General features: G+C 30.2%; 1 protein-coding gene across 3 annotated transcripts in view; it reads left to right on the top strand.

Annotated features, from left to right (window-relative positions):
* LOC145297012 (ceramide kinase-like) overlaps window positions 1–17,120 on the top strand; it is a 573,763-nt gene that overhangs the window by 555,895 nt on the left and 748 nt on the right. For all 3 annotated transcript variants that reach the window (XM_080143241.1, XM_080143245.1, XM_080143236.1), the window contains 2 exons: window positions 7,144–7,328; window positions 12,178–17,120. The exon at window positions 12,178–17,120 is cut by the window's right edge and continues 748 nt beyond it. In XM_080143241.1, coding sequence (XP_079999367.1) covers window positions 7,144–7,328; window positions 12,178–12,241 — 249 coding nt within the window. In that variant the 3' untranslated portion in view covers window positions 12,242–17,120. The remainder of the gene's footprint in view (window positions 1–7,143; window positions 7,329–12,177) is intronic.

Below are 17,120 nucleotides of genomic sequence, written 5' to 3'. Positions count from 1 at the left end.
ACAGGGAAGCTAAAATCGTTACTGTACCGACTTCTTTGATGCGATCATAAAACCTAGACATGTTAATATTGAGTACTATGTACATCTTTTTCAATAATAATAATAATAATAATAATAATAATAATAATAACTAGCGGGACCTGTGGAAATTCCACAGTGGACTCTTTCATATTGATGTTGGCATTTTTGTGGATGTTCAACGTAAATGGAGACACCCTGATATTATTGTAGTAAACAGTAAGCACCTTTTTTTTATAATAAATTATTAGGTAGAAGCACATAATTGTTACAAAACACCCTCCTATTCCCATGTTAAGAATGGCTTTCAAAATAATATTATTTCAGCACGGTAACAAAAATACATAATACCGAACGTTTTATAATTTTAAATGATAATTTGATAATGATAATTCTTTTTTTTCCCCACCTGAATATTTTCCTTTGAAATGTCGACTTCTACGGATTTTTGACTATGCTGAAAACGAATATCACATTTAAATTTTCCGCAAATACGTAGTTTTTCGAATATTAAACAATATAATTTTTTATGTTAAAAATGGTGGCCATAGTTTTGCGCCAAAATGATAAAAAAATTATTTATTTTAAACAATATATACAGAATTTTTATTATATTATAAACAATATAAATAGAAGTTTAATTTTAGGCAACAGAAATAGATTTTTTTTATAATTTTGAAAGAAATATTGTTCACAAACTTTTTTAATTTTAAACAATGTAAATAGAACTTGATAATTTTAAACTTTTTAGTGTTTTATTTTAAAATAAATATTGTTCTCGAATGCATTTTATTATACGTTTAAGTGCACGCATCCTCCGCCGAATCCTCCATTTACAAAGACGATAGAATAGAGAGAAACTAGCGCTAATTTCTTACAAGGGGAGATTATGAACTGGAACTCAGTCGAGCACCTTCCTAAAAAATAATGAGAGAGAAGAAAGAAGCTAGGAACGTCTCTGCTAGATTTCGAAGTCGATTTTGTCCTTTGACGAGGCAGAAAAGAATCCTCTGTGGGCTACCTCCACAGACATGGCATCAGTATTCCATTGGAAGTGTGACGTATATACGATTATCATTACTGATTCTTGTGCTTGACAAGATAGAATCGACATTTAAATTTGCTAAAAATGTCCTTTTAAGCAGAAATAATATTACTTAAGTTAATTGTCATATAGTAATATAACCAAAACTAACAAAAATCATTGAATAGAAAGTTATTTATAGTTAAACGTAATTTTTACGGAAAATTGGGTAAAATTACATTTTTCGTAGATGTTATGAAATAGACCGTGAAGAGACACACAGGGGGCATAACTCTGAACAGATATTTTATGGCTGCTAACATTTCTGACCTATACGATAGACACATTTTGTACTAAAAACATAATAGCAGCTGTTGTACTCGATGAATTTTCGTAATGTTTGTATATATTACTATTTTCGACATCACAACTAAGTTAGTAATGTTGTTTTTGTTTAAAACAACATATTTCAAAAAAAAATTTAAAAAACTCTGTCGGCTTTATCTTAACAAGCATCCTGATTTTTATTCCTGGACAAAGCCAGAAACCTGGTTTGGTTGCGTTGGGTGTTTTTACGCCCAAACAACCTTTTGGGAGTTATTTAATTGCGAAGCCCGGTATTGAAAATGGTTATAAACCTCACTAGATTTATCGAGATAATGCAAGACTGACAATTGCAATAAAAAAAAATTTAAAAAACGAAAAGCCGGATGCGCAGGTTCATACCTCTTCCCAAGAGTAATCGCGTGTGAATGAACGCGAAAGATCTCAGTTTACGTCGATAACACTTTCGCCATTTTCACCCTCACAAGATGTGGAATTTGACAGAAGAAAGAGATGATGATGATGATGATGATGATGATGATGATGATGATGATGATGATGATGATGATGATGTGACCTAAATTCGTGAAGCCACGTGATTGCGTGAACGCCATTATTCGGTTAGTGAACGGGTGAACGGGAATATCGCATCAAGATAGGAAGAACTCGGAAGCAGCCACTAAGGGACCATCACAAACCGCAAACCTACCAAATCCATCAAGCAGCTACAACAAGAACAACAAAATGGCTAACCAATATATAAACACAAAAATGGTCTGTCTGTCTGTCTATCCTTCTTTCAAGTTTTCCCGGCATCCAACGCACACATAAAAACCGTACTAATTATAAAACACTGCACTGAGGATTGTTTGCAACAAAAACAATATTGGAACTAAAATTGTAGCTGGTCTGCCATTGATGAATTCCAAGTTTCAAACACTAGAACCTGACTTTAGCACCAATCAAAGGTAGGAGAAAAAGGTGTCTCTTTTAAGCTGCGTAAAAATGTTGACTAAAGGAACTTAGAGATTGTGCACACACACAAATTCCAGGTTAGCAGAGAATAAAGAAAATATCACGTCGAACTTTGACGAACATATTGACCTCTGATGAAACAAAGAAAATACCATGTCGAACTTTAACACATATGTTGAGCTCTGATGGAACAAAGAAAGTATTTGTCAATAAAAGCAAAAGGTTCGATGAACAAAGGCAGAGAGAGAGAGAGAGAGAGAGAGAGATGAAGAGAGAGACGCACGATCGTTACGTCATTAACCATCAACCCCAACCTCGCCTTTTACCGTTGCTCGATACGTCCGACAACCACTGCAGGCAAAATAATAATTAAATAAAGAAAAAATAGTTTTCTTATGAAACCGTGTCTGCGTTTGATTGTCAAACGGCTGGAAAAAGCTAGAGTGCATATATTTATTTAGCAACACGCATCTTCGTAGAAGTGCAACAAACATGATTATACATACGTGAGTGATAAACAGACGAATCGTTACAGAGGGACAGACAATACAGCAACGAAAAAAAAACTAGTTCCGTTTATTTATTTAACAAATACTTGAGTTTTAATATCTGTACATTGATTGTTGTCAGCTGCGCGAGTCGGACTTCTGCAAAATAGTTCAAGAAGATCGTGCCTCAGAATTGTTTGGTCTACATAAAGTCTCCATCGTTGATTGAAAAGAAGTATACAAGAACAGCGCCAAGCGAGTAGCATTTAATGTTTAAAACGGGGGATCGTATACATTTCGTAAGTTCTAGCAGATAGAAGTGTACATTTGAGGTTAAAGTGATAAGCGAGAAACTGGAGATAAAATAAATACATAGAATTGTTGTATGCTGGGGGAGTATATATTATGTCTATATCGTGTGTGTCTCATATATACATATATATATATATATATATATATATATATATATATATATATATGATTAGCTTTTTTCGAAAAAGAAATCCAGCAGAGTGCTCAATTAAAAAGAAAATCCGAAATGTAAGAGCATATTTATATTTTGTGTACAGAAAGTTGTTAGATGAGACACCAATGATTTGTCTCATCTAACAACTTTCTGTACACAAAGTATATATATATATATATATATATATATATATATATATATATATATATATATATATATATATATATATATATATATATATATATATATATATCATAATTTAGGAATTTTAAATTTGTGATTTTAAAAAGTGAAATTTCAAATATAGAAATCTTATTGTATGCAAGACAAAGAATACAGTATAGTAAAATATATTTCCTTAACCCATGAGTTTTCGATGTTTATACATCTCCTCGGAGAAAAAAATATTAGCAAATATTCTAAAAGGTTTGCACCTGATTTGCTAAAGTTAATAAACATAGAAAATTAAATTAAATGCTTTTAAAGTTTTTAAATCATTTTAGCTGCATGGAATAAGGGAAACTTTTTAGAAGATAGAATTTAACTCTGGCGATTTTAATATTGTAACATTTTCACTTGTGCTGACTTACAAAAATAATCTCGAGAACAAAATCTGCATCCGATTTTTAAAGACTATTTTGCTTTGGTTTGATATTTGGTTTTATTTAATTATTTTCATTTTGATTTAATTTTATTTTAATTTAATTTTATTTGCCTGTCTACGGATATCTTTTGGTTTTTATTCACAAATGGATTGAAAACTTGACTGAATTTTTAAACTGATATATGAAAAAAAAAAATTACTGGATTGATATCATCAAAGATTTGCCGGATATCCAATCAAACTAAAGAAAAACTGTGGAAATATGTATATATTCCATTGTTACCAGCTTCCTTGGATTTATTACAATACGCGTTGGATCTTTTTACCTGCCGAATACCAAGAGCTTCCATTACAAGATTTAGCATGCATTTCTATTTGAAGTTCAATATCCTTTTTTTGCTGCATCAATATTCAATTTCCCTTATTCTATGATCTTGGAAGATTTACAACAGTTTCACCAGGGCTTGTAAACTTTCTAATAACGTTTCCAACTGTACTAAGTGGTAGATTAAGTTCCCTTGATATTATTTGATACCCTTTTCCTTCTTTGTGCTTATCAATGATTTTTTGACGAATGTCTATTGACAACTCTTTAGTTTTAGGCATTTTTATAAATGAACTGGGTGACTTTGAAGGAGGGAGCCCAAACTGGAAGAATTTTATAAAATTATTTTGATACGAAGCTCTCTGATTGGTCAGTGATGATTCGTTTGCATTATTGCAACACGCTAAGCAAAAGTCATTTAAATTTATTTCAGAAAAATAATTTTTTTAAGTGTATCCAATACTTTCGCGTTTGTTAATTCATATTTGATTTTGTAATTACTACTCCAAGTATAATTTAGAATAATAATAGGAATATAACGACCAAATTTTAGATAAAATCTTGAACCCTATTTAAAGTTATGAAGAAAAATGTAATGTATCCAATACTTTTGCGTGACACTGTACATAATGATGGGATTATTCCAATATTTTTCCCGATTCCGATACAATTACCGATTCCGATTCTCTATAAATCTCTAATTATGTAACTATAAAGTTGTTATTTTCCCCGATTTCAGTTAAAAAAATAATAATAATAAAATAAAAAACATGTTAAATATGCAGATATTTTCCTAAACGCAAAATTACACGTGTGGAGGATGATCGATAGATTTTTGCTTTCGCTTTAAATATTTACTATTTTATCATGATTACTAGCAATGGAAGATTTTGCTTTAAACAAAATCAAATAAAAAACGACAATTAAAAGAATCGTTTTGGCATCGGAAAATAGGCACCAATTTTTCCGATTTAGATACCGATTCCGACACCCCCAAATTTGTCGATTTTCGATTCCCGATTAATCGTTGCAATACTATATATATATATATATATATATATATATATATATATATATATATATATATATATATATATATACACACACATATATATATATAGATATGATGAAAATGATGGAAATAGTATTCCGACAAAATAGAGAAAATAAAAAGGAACAAACCGTAGTATGTGTTCATCAACGTTTCGTCTTTATTTCATCCAGAGGAAGTCTCGAAATAAAGACGAAACGTTGATGAACACATAATACGGTTTGTTCCTTTTTATTTCTCTCTCTCTCTCTCTCTCTCTCTCTCTATATATATATATATATATATATATATATATATATATATATATATATATATATATATATATATATATATATATATATATATATAATCTCCTTTGCGTTTTTTTTTTTTGTGAAGATTGTCGAGTTGTTCTTTACCGATTAGTATTTGTCTCTTCATGAGGCCACATCTGTATTCCCAAGTGCTGGAATCTTGGTGAGCTGCAGAATAATTTAATTTAAAATATGTATATTTAGGCAGCATTTTTTTTTTCTCTTAGACATATTTCATTAAATAAAATAGACGTTTTTTGTTTTGTTTTGTTTTGTTTTGTTTTTGTTTTGTTTTTGTCTATTAATTCTATTTTCGATCCTTTCCAACCTCGGAATAACAGTCTTCACTTCTGGCAAGGACTGGCTGATGTAATCTCCATATTTATCATAAGTCCAATCCTTTAGGATTCATCGTCAATCTCACTGATTTTTAATGATTTATTTACGTTTTTACACCTCATTGGTTAATTTATTTTTTTTTTCCATTGGTAACTTATATATACATGGTGTTCAAAAAGACACTGAAGGGTTTTGAACGGGATATATCGTTAATCATGCCGATTGTTTATTTTTGAAGATATCTTTCTGTAATTCTAACACAATCTAATTAAGATATTGGAAATTTTAAAAATAAAATGCAAAAATGAAAAGAATCTTTATTATGAAAAATAATGTCTTTTAAATGTCGTCCATTTTCAACTTCGCATATTTGTGCTCTTTCCAAAACTTTATTCATGGCAGATTTTCAATGATTCGGTTTCGATTTCCGGTCATGACATTTATTGGGGATTTATTATTTTCTTCGTTTCTAGAAGTATCTAAGATCTCTGATATTTTGAAATTACATGTTTTTATTACGTTAAAAGGTGCGACGGGCCGACAGAATCTCTACTTAGAAGAAGAAATCCTTCTACATAATGTTATATGAATCGGTCGAAATTTCCTTGTTTTGTTTTCAAATTGTTTATTAATGGTTCTTGAAGGCTACTTTTATATTAATGTAACATTTCTCGCCGTGTAACCTTGGGGGATCAACTAATTCCCATGAATTAATATCATGGAAGAGATGTTAAGGTTGGGTTAGGTGAGGTCAAATTAATTAACCTTGGGGGATCAACTAATTCCCATGAATTAACCAGGAAGAGATGTTAAGGTTGGGTTAGGTGAGGTCAAATTAGAGTTAAAAAAAAAAAAAAAGATGTCAGGGCATGACGCATGACGTCACGGATATTGGGGTTGACAAAGAAACTAAGGTTTCAGTCGGTCTGTCTATAAGAGTTGCGCGGGATACATCGTCAATCATGCCGTAATCACTGAATGGCAAACGGGATCTGCAGCGTGATCGTTTTCTTTCGCGTTTTTATAGTCTTTTTTTTTTTTCTTTCTTTACCGGTGACGTCATTTCGCATGCATTTACATACGCGCATCCGCGCTATGTTACAACTGCACAGTTTTAATGTCGTGATCCACATTATGAAATAATGAAAATATAAATGTTCTTTTAAATATGTCTTACAATCATTTTTCTTTTCTTTATTATTTTTATTTATTTATTTTATTTTATTTTATTTACAGTACGACAACAACTGCGTTAAGTTGGCCCGGACGACAAAATTCAACATTCACTTTCACCAAGCGCCCAAGAAGGGAAATGGTAGCAAAGTCAATCAAAACGATACGAGCAATGGGCTACCACCGAAAACGTACCTCAACTGTGACGGTAACCCCATCAAAGTGCATTCCAGCGATTTCAGCATAAGGTATCTATCTGTCTGTCTGCCTATCTGCGCATCTACCGTATCTTTCTATCTATGTACCTATGTATCTATCTATCTATCTATCTATCTATCTGTCTGTCTGTCTGTCTGTCTATCTAATTTTAGAATTTAAGCTACTATGCAAGAACACCGAGTTCAAGTATATAAATTATCGGTTATAGTCAACTAACGTATTTTCTAACTTCCGGTGTAGCGCTACCGGAAGCAGTGACAATGTGAATCCGTTCCTTCTCTTTTTTTTTTTTATCTCACGCCTGCATCTCCCCTCTGCATCTACTCTTTTTTATTACGTTTTTTTTTTTCCGATCGTTCTTTTTTATTTAATAATCATTGAAAAGATTTTTCTGTCTTATTTTAATTAAGAATATTAAAATTAGTTTTTATTTTTTAAAAGAATTACTGAAACACTTTTTGCAGAAAAAGATATATTAAAAGCACTTTTTTAAATATTTAAATACTATTTTGGGAATATTATGTATTGAATATTTTTTTTATGGTGTTTGAAATTGTTTTATTTTGATTTCAATAATTTTATTTTTATACTTCATGAACATATATTTATTATATAAATTCAACATATACTTCATAAACATTTATTTATTATATAAACTCAACATATTTCTTATAAAATTTCAAATAAAATAAAAGCTTTTTTAATTTTGTTATTAAAAGTGCAAATAAAACTGTACAATTTTATTATATACTTTTTAATTATTTTCATTGTATACTTTTCAATAATGTCCTTTTCTTATATTCTACGACAATAAATCGCTTCACAATAGAAATACTGAAGAACAATAAAAGTGAAGGAACTGATTAACATTGTCACCGCTTCCGGTAGCGTGACGCCAGAAGTTAGGAAGTACGTTAGCTGACAATAACCGGATTATCTTTGATAATATATCCATACATATCTATTCTATACATACATATAATGAAATAATTTGATCCTTCCTCGCATCATAAAACTATAAACAGAGACGCCACACGCTTTCAGCCTGTACCTGATGCATGTTTCCAGAAAATTATCGTTTCATTCCATAATTTCTTACAAAATAGCCATGCATAGAGGAAGTAAGAGTATATATATATATCTCTCAGTCCAAAAATGTACTACTTCTCCCTCCCTATATCACCGAGAACAATATTTTCTCGATTCCAATTCTCAGAAAAAAAATCATTGTTTTATTTTTCATTTACTCGTTCTTTTACACATTATGAATTTTTCCGGGTAAATAAGTACCGCTCCCTTTAGCTTCAAATCTTATTTTTCTGCCAATTTAATTGACTGTTTACAAACCTTTTCTTGAATAAAAAAAATTATAATTGCCGAACGCTTCGAAAAACTATTCGCAAAAATAGACATGGCACAATTCAGAAAAAGAAAAAAAAAAGTGAAAACGTTTCACTAATTCCATGTCTACAAAAGCTTTGGAGTCCAGATGAGACATGGAAATGTTGAAACGTTGATCAATCCGCTTAGATTGTTTACAATGTTTATATATATATATATATATATATATATATATATATATATATATATATATATATATATATATATATATATTGAATCTGGCTAAATTCAGCCACTCGGATGAGTCGTAGACGACGAATAATGTGTCAGTGGATAATTATATTTTAAAAATAATATATATGCCACTCCCCATTTAGGGGATATCAAATTGGTCCAAGGGAAAATTATTCCCAACTCGCATTTAGGTAAAAATGCACTTTCATATAAATAGCTGAACTCATTCAAAAGGTATCCATAACAAACACACACACACACACACACATATATATATATATATATATATATATATATATATATATATATATATATATATATATATATATAGTGTTCCTAACCACACTGGTGCATTGTAAAACGACGAAACATCTATTTTTATTATATATATATATATATATATATATATATATATATATATATATATATATATATATATATATATATACTTCTGTTGCATGCTTATACAGGGACACACACATCAGCTCTGGTTTTGGCAAACTGCCGTTCCAATGTTTGACTCCAAGGAATACCTGACTCCATTCCAGTTATTTGAAGAGTTTGGTTTTAGGAGAGAAAAAGACCAAATCAAGAGTGAAGGAGAAGAAGGTGGATGTTGGAAATGGTTAGCAAGAATGGGGAGAAGTGATAGGAGAGGGACATGAGTAAAAAAAAAAAGATAAAGGGGGATAATGATGGTAAAGAAAAAATGGAGAGCGGAATATCATGAAGATGAAGGACAGAAGACGGAGTGAGAGGAGAGAAGTCGGCGAAGAAGAAGAAGAAGAAGAAGAAGAAGAACAACAACAACAACAACAACAACAACAACAACAACATCCAGTTCACAACGGCGGACAGTAAATACAACTTTGGACATAAAAAAGAAATACTTTTTTATCAGTGTTTGCGGTTTTATGATATCCCGAACGAAAATGATCGACAAAAAAAAACAAATTCTTCAAGTCCACCTGTCCCCACTACTGATTTCTTTATGAGTAATTTTTGTTGTGGGGTTATTTCCGGGAACAACGTGTTTCTCTTGAGTGAGCAAGGGCGAAGATGTACAGTGAAATTCCTGTAAGCGCGGAAATTACCTTCCCATAGGACTGACACAACACAGAATTAATCCTCCTCCTCCTATTATTACCACTACTGCTGCTTTTATTATTATTATTATTATTATTATTATTATTATTATTATTATTATTATTATTATTATTATTATTATTATTAATATTAATAATAATATTAATATTAATAATAATATTAATAAGAAGAATATTAATAATAATATTAATAACAATAATACTATTAATAATAATATTAATAATAATATTAATAATAATATTAATATTAATATTAATAATAATATTAACAATAATATTAATAATAATATTAATATTAATAATAATATTAATAATAATATTAATAATAATATTAACAATAATATTAATAATAATATTAATATTAATAATAATATTAATAATAATAATATTAATAATAATATTAACAATAATATTAATAATAATATTAATATTAATAATAATATTAATAATAATAATATTAATAATAATATTTATATTAATAATAATATTATTAATAATAATAATGATAATAATAATAGTAACAATATTAATAATAATAATATTAATAATAATAATATTAATAATAATAATATTAATGATAATATTAAGAATACTATTAATAATAATAATATTAATAATACTATTAATAATAATAATATAAATAATACTATTATTATTAATAATATTAATAATATTAATAATAATATTAATAATAATAATATTAATGATAATAATATTAATAATACTATTAATAATAATAATAATTGTTAGTTAACCCCGCACCCACATCAAAAATGGGGGATTGGCATCAACAGGCACCATATCAAAGAGTTAAAGAGGATCGAGGCGGAATGAAAGATCAAGAAGAGAAAGTTCTAGAAAAACCTACACTGGATAAATGCGAGGAGGACTGGGGAGGGGGAGGGGGGCTTATTGCCACACAAATTCCAGTAAAGATCAATGGTCGCTGCCAACAAGAAATCAATTTTCACGTCTTTCTATGATTTTTACAAATGACATTGCGTTATCACAATAGCCGTTTACGATTGATTTCTTGCTGTTAACGACCATTGATCTTTATTTGGGTAGTATTAAGCCTATCAAAAGTTCAAGTACTATTCCCACTCATCCACTGATGGTCCTTCCATCCTCCTTGACTCTTCACGACTATTTCGTATGATATCAGCCGGAAGCTGATGCATTTATAGAGGAAACACAGTTATTATTATTGTTGTTGTTGTTGTTGTTGTTGTTGTCTATATAACAATCTGCTTGTTTAATCTTTCATTAGTTCATATGTTACACTTTCAAAAGGGCCAAATACAATTTTTGAGGCCCGAACTGCTTCCAGAAAGGCCAAATTCGTGAAATTATTTATTACAAGAAATGGAAGGTCATAACAATTAAACAACAGTCACCCAGAAGAAAAAAGATGTAAGCGTGACACAAAAAATAACACACACGCTATCGCATTAAGGTATAGATAATAATATTCCACGCAATAGGAGTAGATTCCTCTTTGAGAACAACTTGTGGTGTTACTTGGAGTCCGAGTGACACGTATCCTCAGATTTCCAGTACTCTCCACCTTATTTGGTGTGGTGTCAGTTTATGGTCACACACACACACACACACACACACACACACACACACAAAGGAAGGCATACCGTTACAATATTCATTATTCCATGTGATGTTCCTTTGTGTTTTATATATGCAATAATTTCTGTATCCAACTAGCGCCTGTGGATCATACGTCTTTGTCTCCAAATTCAAGGGTTTTCGTTAATGTTTCAGCCGTTTTCATTATTGTTATCCGTTGTATCTTCTCAGCCATCCCTCTGATTCCAATCTCTCCCATTCTTTTTTCAAAGTTTTTCGGTATTGTTCCTAGCGCTCCTACTATTATTGGTGTTATCCTGGCTTTCTTCATCAGCTCTCTGGCCAGTTCCGTGTATTTGCTTCGCTTCCCTGTCCTCTTTGATTTTCACTCTGTGGCATGCTGGGACGGCAAAATCTACAGTCTGGAAGGACATTTCTTTCTTATTAACTATTATGGCATCTGGTCTTCTTGCTTGAATGGGTGTTGTTGTTGTTGTTGTTGTTGTTGTTGTTGTTGTTGTTACTACTACTACTACTACTACTACTATTACTATTATTATTATTGTTGTTGTTGTTGTTGACTGACTCTCTTAATCTCGTACATTTTCTTTTTCAGAGTTCTCCAGAACGTCGTCTCCTTGTTTGGTCGAGAGAAAGAAGTAACGGAGACAAAACTGTAACCGACGATCGCCCCCCCCCTCCACCAATCTCCCCTGCTCGAACAATGTTTCGTTTTATATTGGTATTTTTTCTTCTTCTTCTTCTTCTTCTTCGTCTAACCGAAGAGACGCGTGGAAAAGCAACCTTGCTTGCTTCATCCACGTTTTCGACCGTACAGTTCCCAGGCTACCAGCAGCCCTCTCCCCCCTCCCTTCCGTTTCTCACAACACGAAAAAATGTCTTATATTCACAATCATTAAACATTGGAATTTATATTTAAAAATAGAAGAAAAAAATAGAAATAATCAGAAAACACGCTAAAATTCCCGCTTGATCATCTTTTAATGAATCAAATCGGAATCGGAAGAACCCACGAAAATATCAAACAAGAAACTCATGGAACACAAATTTGATCGGAAACTTGACAAAAAAAAACGCAAAGCCTCCTAAGAAAGCACTCTATGCCATTTTATAACATCTGTCTCACTATGTATATATACGATGTCCAAAAAGTCACTGAAAGGTTGAATATCTTTGCTATTTTACCATTAATTATTTTTTCTCTATTTCAGACATTTTACTGATAATATTTCTGAAATTAATTATGGATAAGTATAGCATAGCATTGAACATCGTACGCAAGTTGTGAAATTGTTTATCAAAATCAGGGGTTAAATTCAGTGACTTTTGGACACCCAGTATCTATCTATATATATATATATATATATATATATATATATATATATATATATATATATATATATATATATATATATATAGTTCAGAGGTTTAAGTTTTAAATTTTTAAATCTTAAGGTGGATATATTAATATTAATATTAATATTATAGGAAAATCCTATCCTCGTGAAAATGCTCAGTATTCAAGATAGAGCATTGGAATATGAAAGGAGGTAAAAAATTTTGCAAATTACAATTTACAGCATTTATTATTTGATCAAGGGATACGAAATAAAGATAATTATTTCTTTATTTCATGAAGTAAATAATTATATTTATTTTGTATGCTTTGTTCGAATAATAAATGTCGTAAATTGCAATTTGCAAAACTTTGACTTCCTTTTAAGCACACACACACACACACACATATATATATATATATATATATATATATATATATATATATATATATATATATATGATTGCAACGTCTTGCCAGTCGAGTGCCACTCCCTCGGACACTTAAAGTCCATGAGCTCAAATTCCTGAGGGAGTATCTATACAAAGATGATGTTACATAGTCTTAGCTTTGTACGACAGGTAAATCTCTCTCTCGATTCAAAATGTTGAGATCCAGCAACAAGGAAGAGCAAGATAGCCAGCGACAAATTAAACTGCAGACCAGCTTAATGCGGGTACTGGTCTCCCGCTTTATGGTTTTTTAAATCAGAGATTTGCTTCTCCTAGAAAGGTTGCCTTCACCACGGCTTACGGGAGCCCTCTCCACCCCAACACATATATACATACACACAAATATACATGGTGCTAGTTAGACATTGACCCCGAAAAAGAGTTCATTCGCCCTTTGAAAAGTCTTGTTTTTAATCCTTCAGGGAGACTAGCCGCCCTCCTCACCAAACAAGTCTGGTGGGGGAACCAGTTTAGTCGCTGGTGACTCGACCATGAGGCAGGTAGTACTGGGTTACATGGTACCAGTAGCATATATATATATATATATATATACCTTAAGCTAAGAAAAGAAAAATTAATATTAAGTTAGCCAAGTTACGATCGTTTCAAAGTTCATTTAATTCAGATCCAATATTTAGCAGTACAAGCAATATAAAAAAAAAAAAGTCCACTTTCGTCTTTTCGACGACCAAAGAATCAAAATCACTTCTCGTCAACACAGAACCAAAAAGTTTATGAAACCAGAAAAATGCAAACACACCCAATGTTGATAGACGAATTACTTGTTACATATACGTTTCTCAAGAAAGTAGTTTAAAAAGCCAGTACACTGTTTGGATTTGAATTTTTTTTTTTTTTAATAGAAATTGCTCCAGACAAGGCATAAAGCTATTTGATGTAAGGAGCTAAAACATAATGTTTCAGCGTTAAAAAAAAAAGTAACTCACGATAAATGTTATATGGATAGACTCCAACCTAGAAAACAGCAATTTTGTCTTCTTTTGTCAGAAACATCGCTCATGGAATGTGAGGACTAAAGGACAAAATAAGGGAAGGGAAAGTTACGAAGGTGCTGAAAGAAAACTCGAGATCCACTTTCTACTCTCTGTGTAGAATTAAATGAACTTGAAAACGGTGGCATATGGATTTGGTAAAAAAAGAATTTTTTTATTTTAGCTTACATCCTTCTTTACAACTACACATCCCAAATAAAAGGAGCGATGTAAATAAACAAAGGGCAGGTAACTCCCTCAACGCTCACGGGAGCGTAACAATTTAATACCACAGAATCACGAATAAAAACACTAAAGAAAGAAACAATAGATCTTATATTTAAAAGCGGTAAAAAAGAAGTCGTGAATAAACCTTGACTAGGTATCGTAGCTTGGTGTGAAAATATCAGGCTGCCGATCCAGCTGTTACGTGTTCGATCCTTGTCAAAAGTTTAGCCATGCCCAGAAGCACGTGTCCATGGATAACTTTTATGCACAGAAAAAACATTTAATAAAATGTTCAATAAATATCATGGTAATCATGAAGAAAGAAAGAGCCTGTTTCCTCCGTTTGACTATAGGTGACGTTACTGTCTGTCCACCCAGTTACGGAAGCACAAAATATATATAATGGCACCCTTGAAATAAAAATAAATGTTTTTGTTATATTTTAATTTTAAACATGATTTTTTTTTGCTTTTTTGCAAACATATTTAAGTTTTTTTGTTTTTTTTTTTCAAACATATTTACGTTTTGTTTTTTTGTTTTGTTTTTGCAAACATATTTAAGTTTTATTTTTCCAAACATTTACGTGTTGTTGCTGGATTATTTGCAAATATTTACGTTTTTTTTTGTTTGTTTTTTTTACGTTTTTTTTGTTTTGTTTTTTTTTGTTTTTTGTTTTTTTTTGCAAGCATAAACTAAATGTTTTCTTTTAAACATATTTATGGGTACAACCGTTTTTCCGCGAGTATTTTTTACGCTCTTATAATAAAAAAAAATCAACGTTTTTTCTTTTATCTTTTTTTTAATGCTCCCCTTTTTTCTTAATTTTTCTGCACTTATTTTACCTTTTCCGCGAGTATTTATATATATATTTGAAAAAGGATATTGTAAAACCTGAATCTTACTTGAAACTACTATCAAAAAATAGCGCGGTACAATAAGTGCATAAGCAAACTTTTCAAAAAGAAAAATATTTAAAAAATATTTAGTTTATGCCTGCAAAAAAATAAAAACGTAAAAACAAAAAAAAAACGTAAATGTTTGAAAATAAACAAGCAACAAAACGTAAATGTTTGGAAAAATAAAACTTAAATATGTTTGCAAAAACAACAACCAAAAAAAAAACCTAAATATGTTTGAAAAAAAAATTGAACTTAAATATGTTTGCAAAAAAAACAAACAAAAAAAAAACATGTTTAAAATTAAAATATAACAAAAACATTTATTTTTATTTCAAGGGTGCCATTATATACATTTTGTGCTTCCGTAACTGCGTGGACAGACAGTAACGCCACCTATAGTCAAACGGAGGAAACAGGCTCTCTCTTTCTTCATGATTACCAATATCATTAACGATAATAACAAAAAATACGTCCCAAATAAAAGGAGCGACATAAATAAATAAAGTGCAGGTAACTCCCTCAACGCTCAGGGGAGCGTAACAATTAAATATTAAATACAGAATCACTAATGAAAAATAAAGAAATAAACAATAGATTATATATGTACATATTCTATTGTTTATTCCTTTATTTTTTATTAGTGATTCTGTATTTAATAAATTTACAATTTACAACATTTATTATTTGATCAAGGGATACGAAATAAAGATAAGTATTTCTTTATCTCATGGAGTAAATAATTATATTTATTTTGTATGCTTTGTTCGAATAATAAATGTTGTAAATTGTAATTTACAAAATGTTTACTTCCTTCTACACACACATGTGTGTGTGTGTAATTTCCAGTATTCTCAACGTTTCTCATTTTGATTAATTTTACTCATTTCGCTATAGTTTGACAATGAGCGGATGATTGCTCGACATATCGCAATAAAATATAATAATTAAATAAAATATAATAAATTAAAAACAACATCGTGTTTATGCCTTTATACCTCCTATAATCTTAAAAAAATAATATATATTATATATATATATATATATATATATATATATATATATATATATATATATATATATATATATTATAGCTCTATTATATCCAATGAGGAATATTGAGCTTCTATTTGAAGTTAGGAGTTGAAACCTAAATTCATTCAAGTTCAACGTGAGAACTGTTCAAGTAATTTTACAATATGTAATCGATATATTTTATCCATCCTTTTCCTCGCCCCCACCCCCAACCTCAACCTTTCTCCAATGCTGGGACTTGGATGCAAACTTGGAATCTTCAGGCGAATATGACTTATATTGAGTGCGCAAAGTTCAAATCTTCACTGACTTTTGGTAGAAAACAGAAAATACCGCTTTATTATGTCAAAGCATAGAACCTCTATTTTATTTACAAGCACAATCTGACCTCAAAAAAAAATGAATACTCTTGCCCACAAATATATCTATGAATATATGAACACATACATCGACTTATATCGGTATTATTATGTAAATAAACGAATTTATAATAGATTTTACAATGTACATTACTCATATATATATATATATATATATACATATGTATATATATGTGTGTGTATATATATATACATATGTATATATATGTATGCATATAT

The sequence above is a fragment of the Euprymna scolopes genome, chromosome 2, assembly GCF_053919585.1.
Source record: "Euprymna scolopes isolate OS-2025 chromosome 2, ASM5391958v1, whole genome shotgun sequence".
NCBI classification, from domain to species: domain Eukaryota; kingdom Metazoa; phylum Mollusca; class Cephalopoda; order Sepiida; family Sepiolidae; genus Euprymna; species Euprymna scolopes.
The sequence above is the reverse complement of the archived record's forward strand: the minus strand, read 5'-3'. Positions and strand labels throughout refer to the sequence as shown.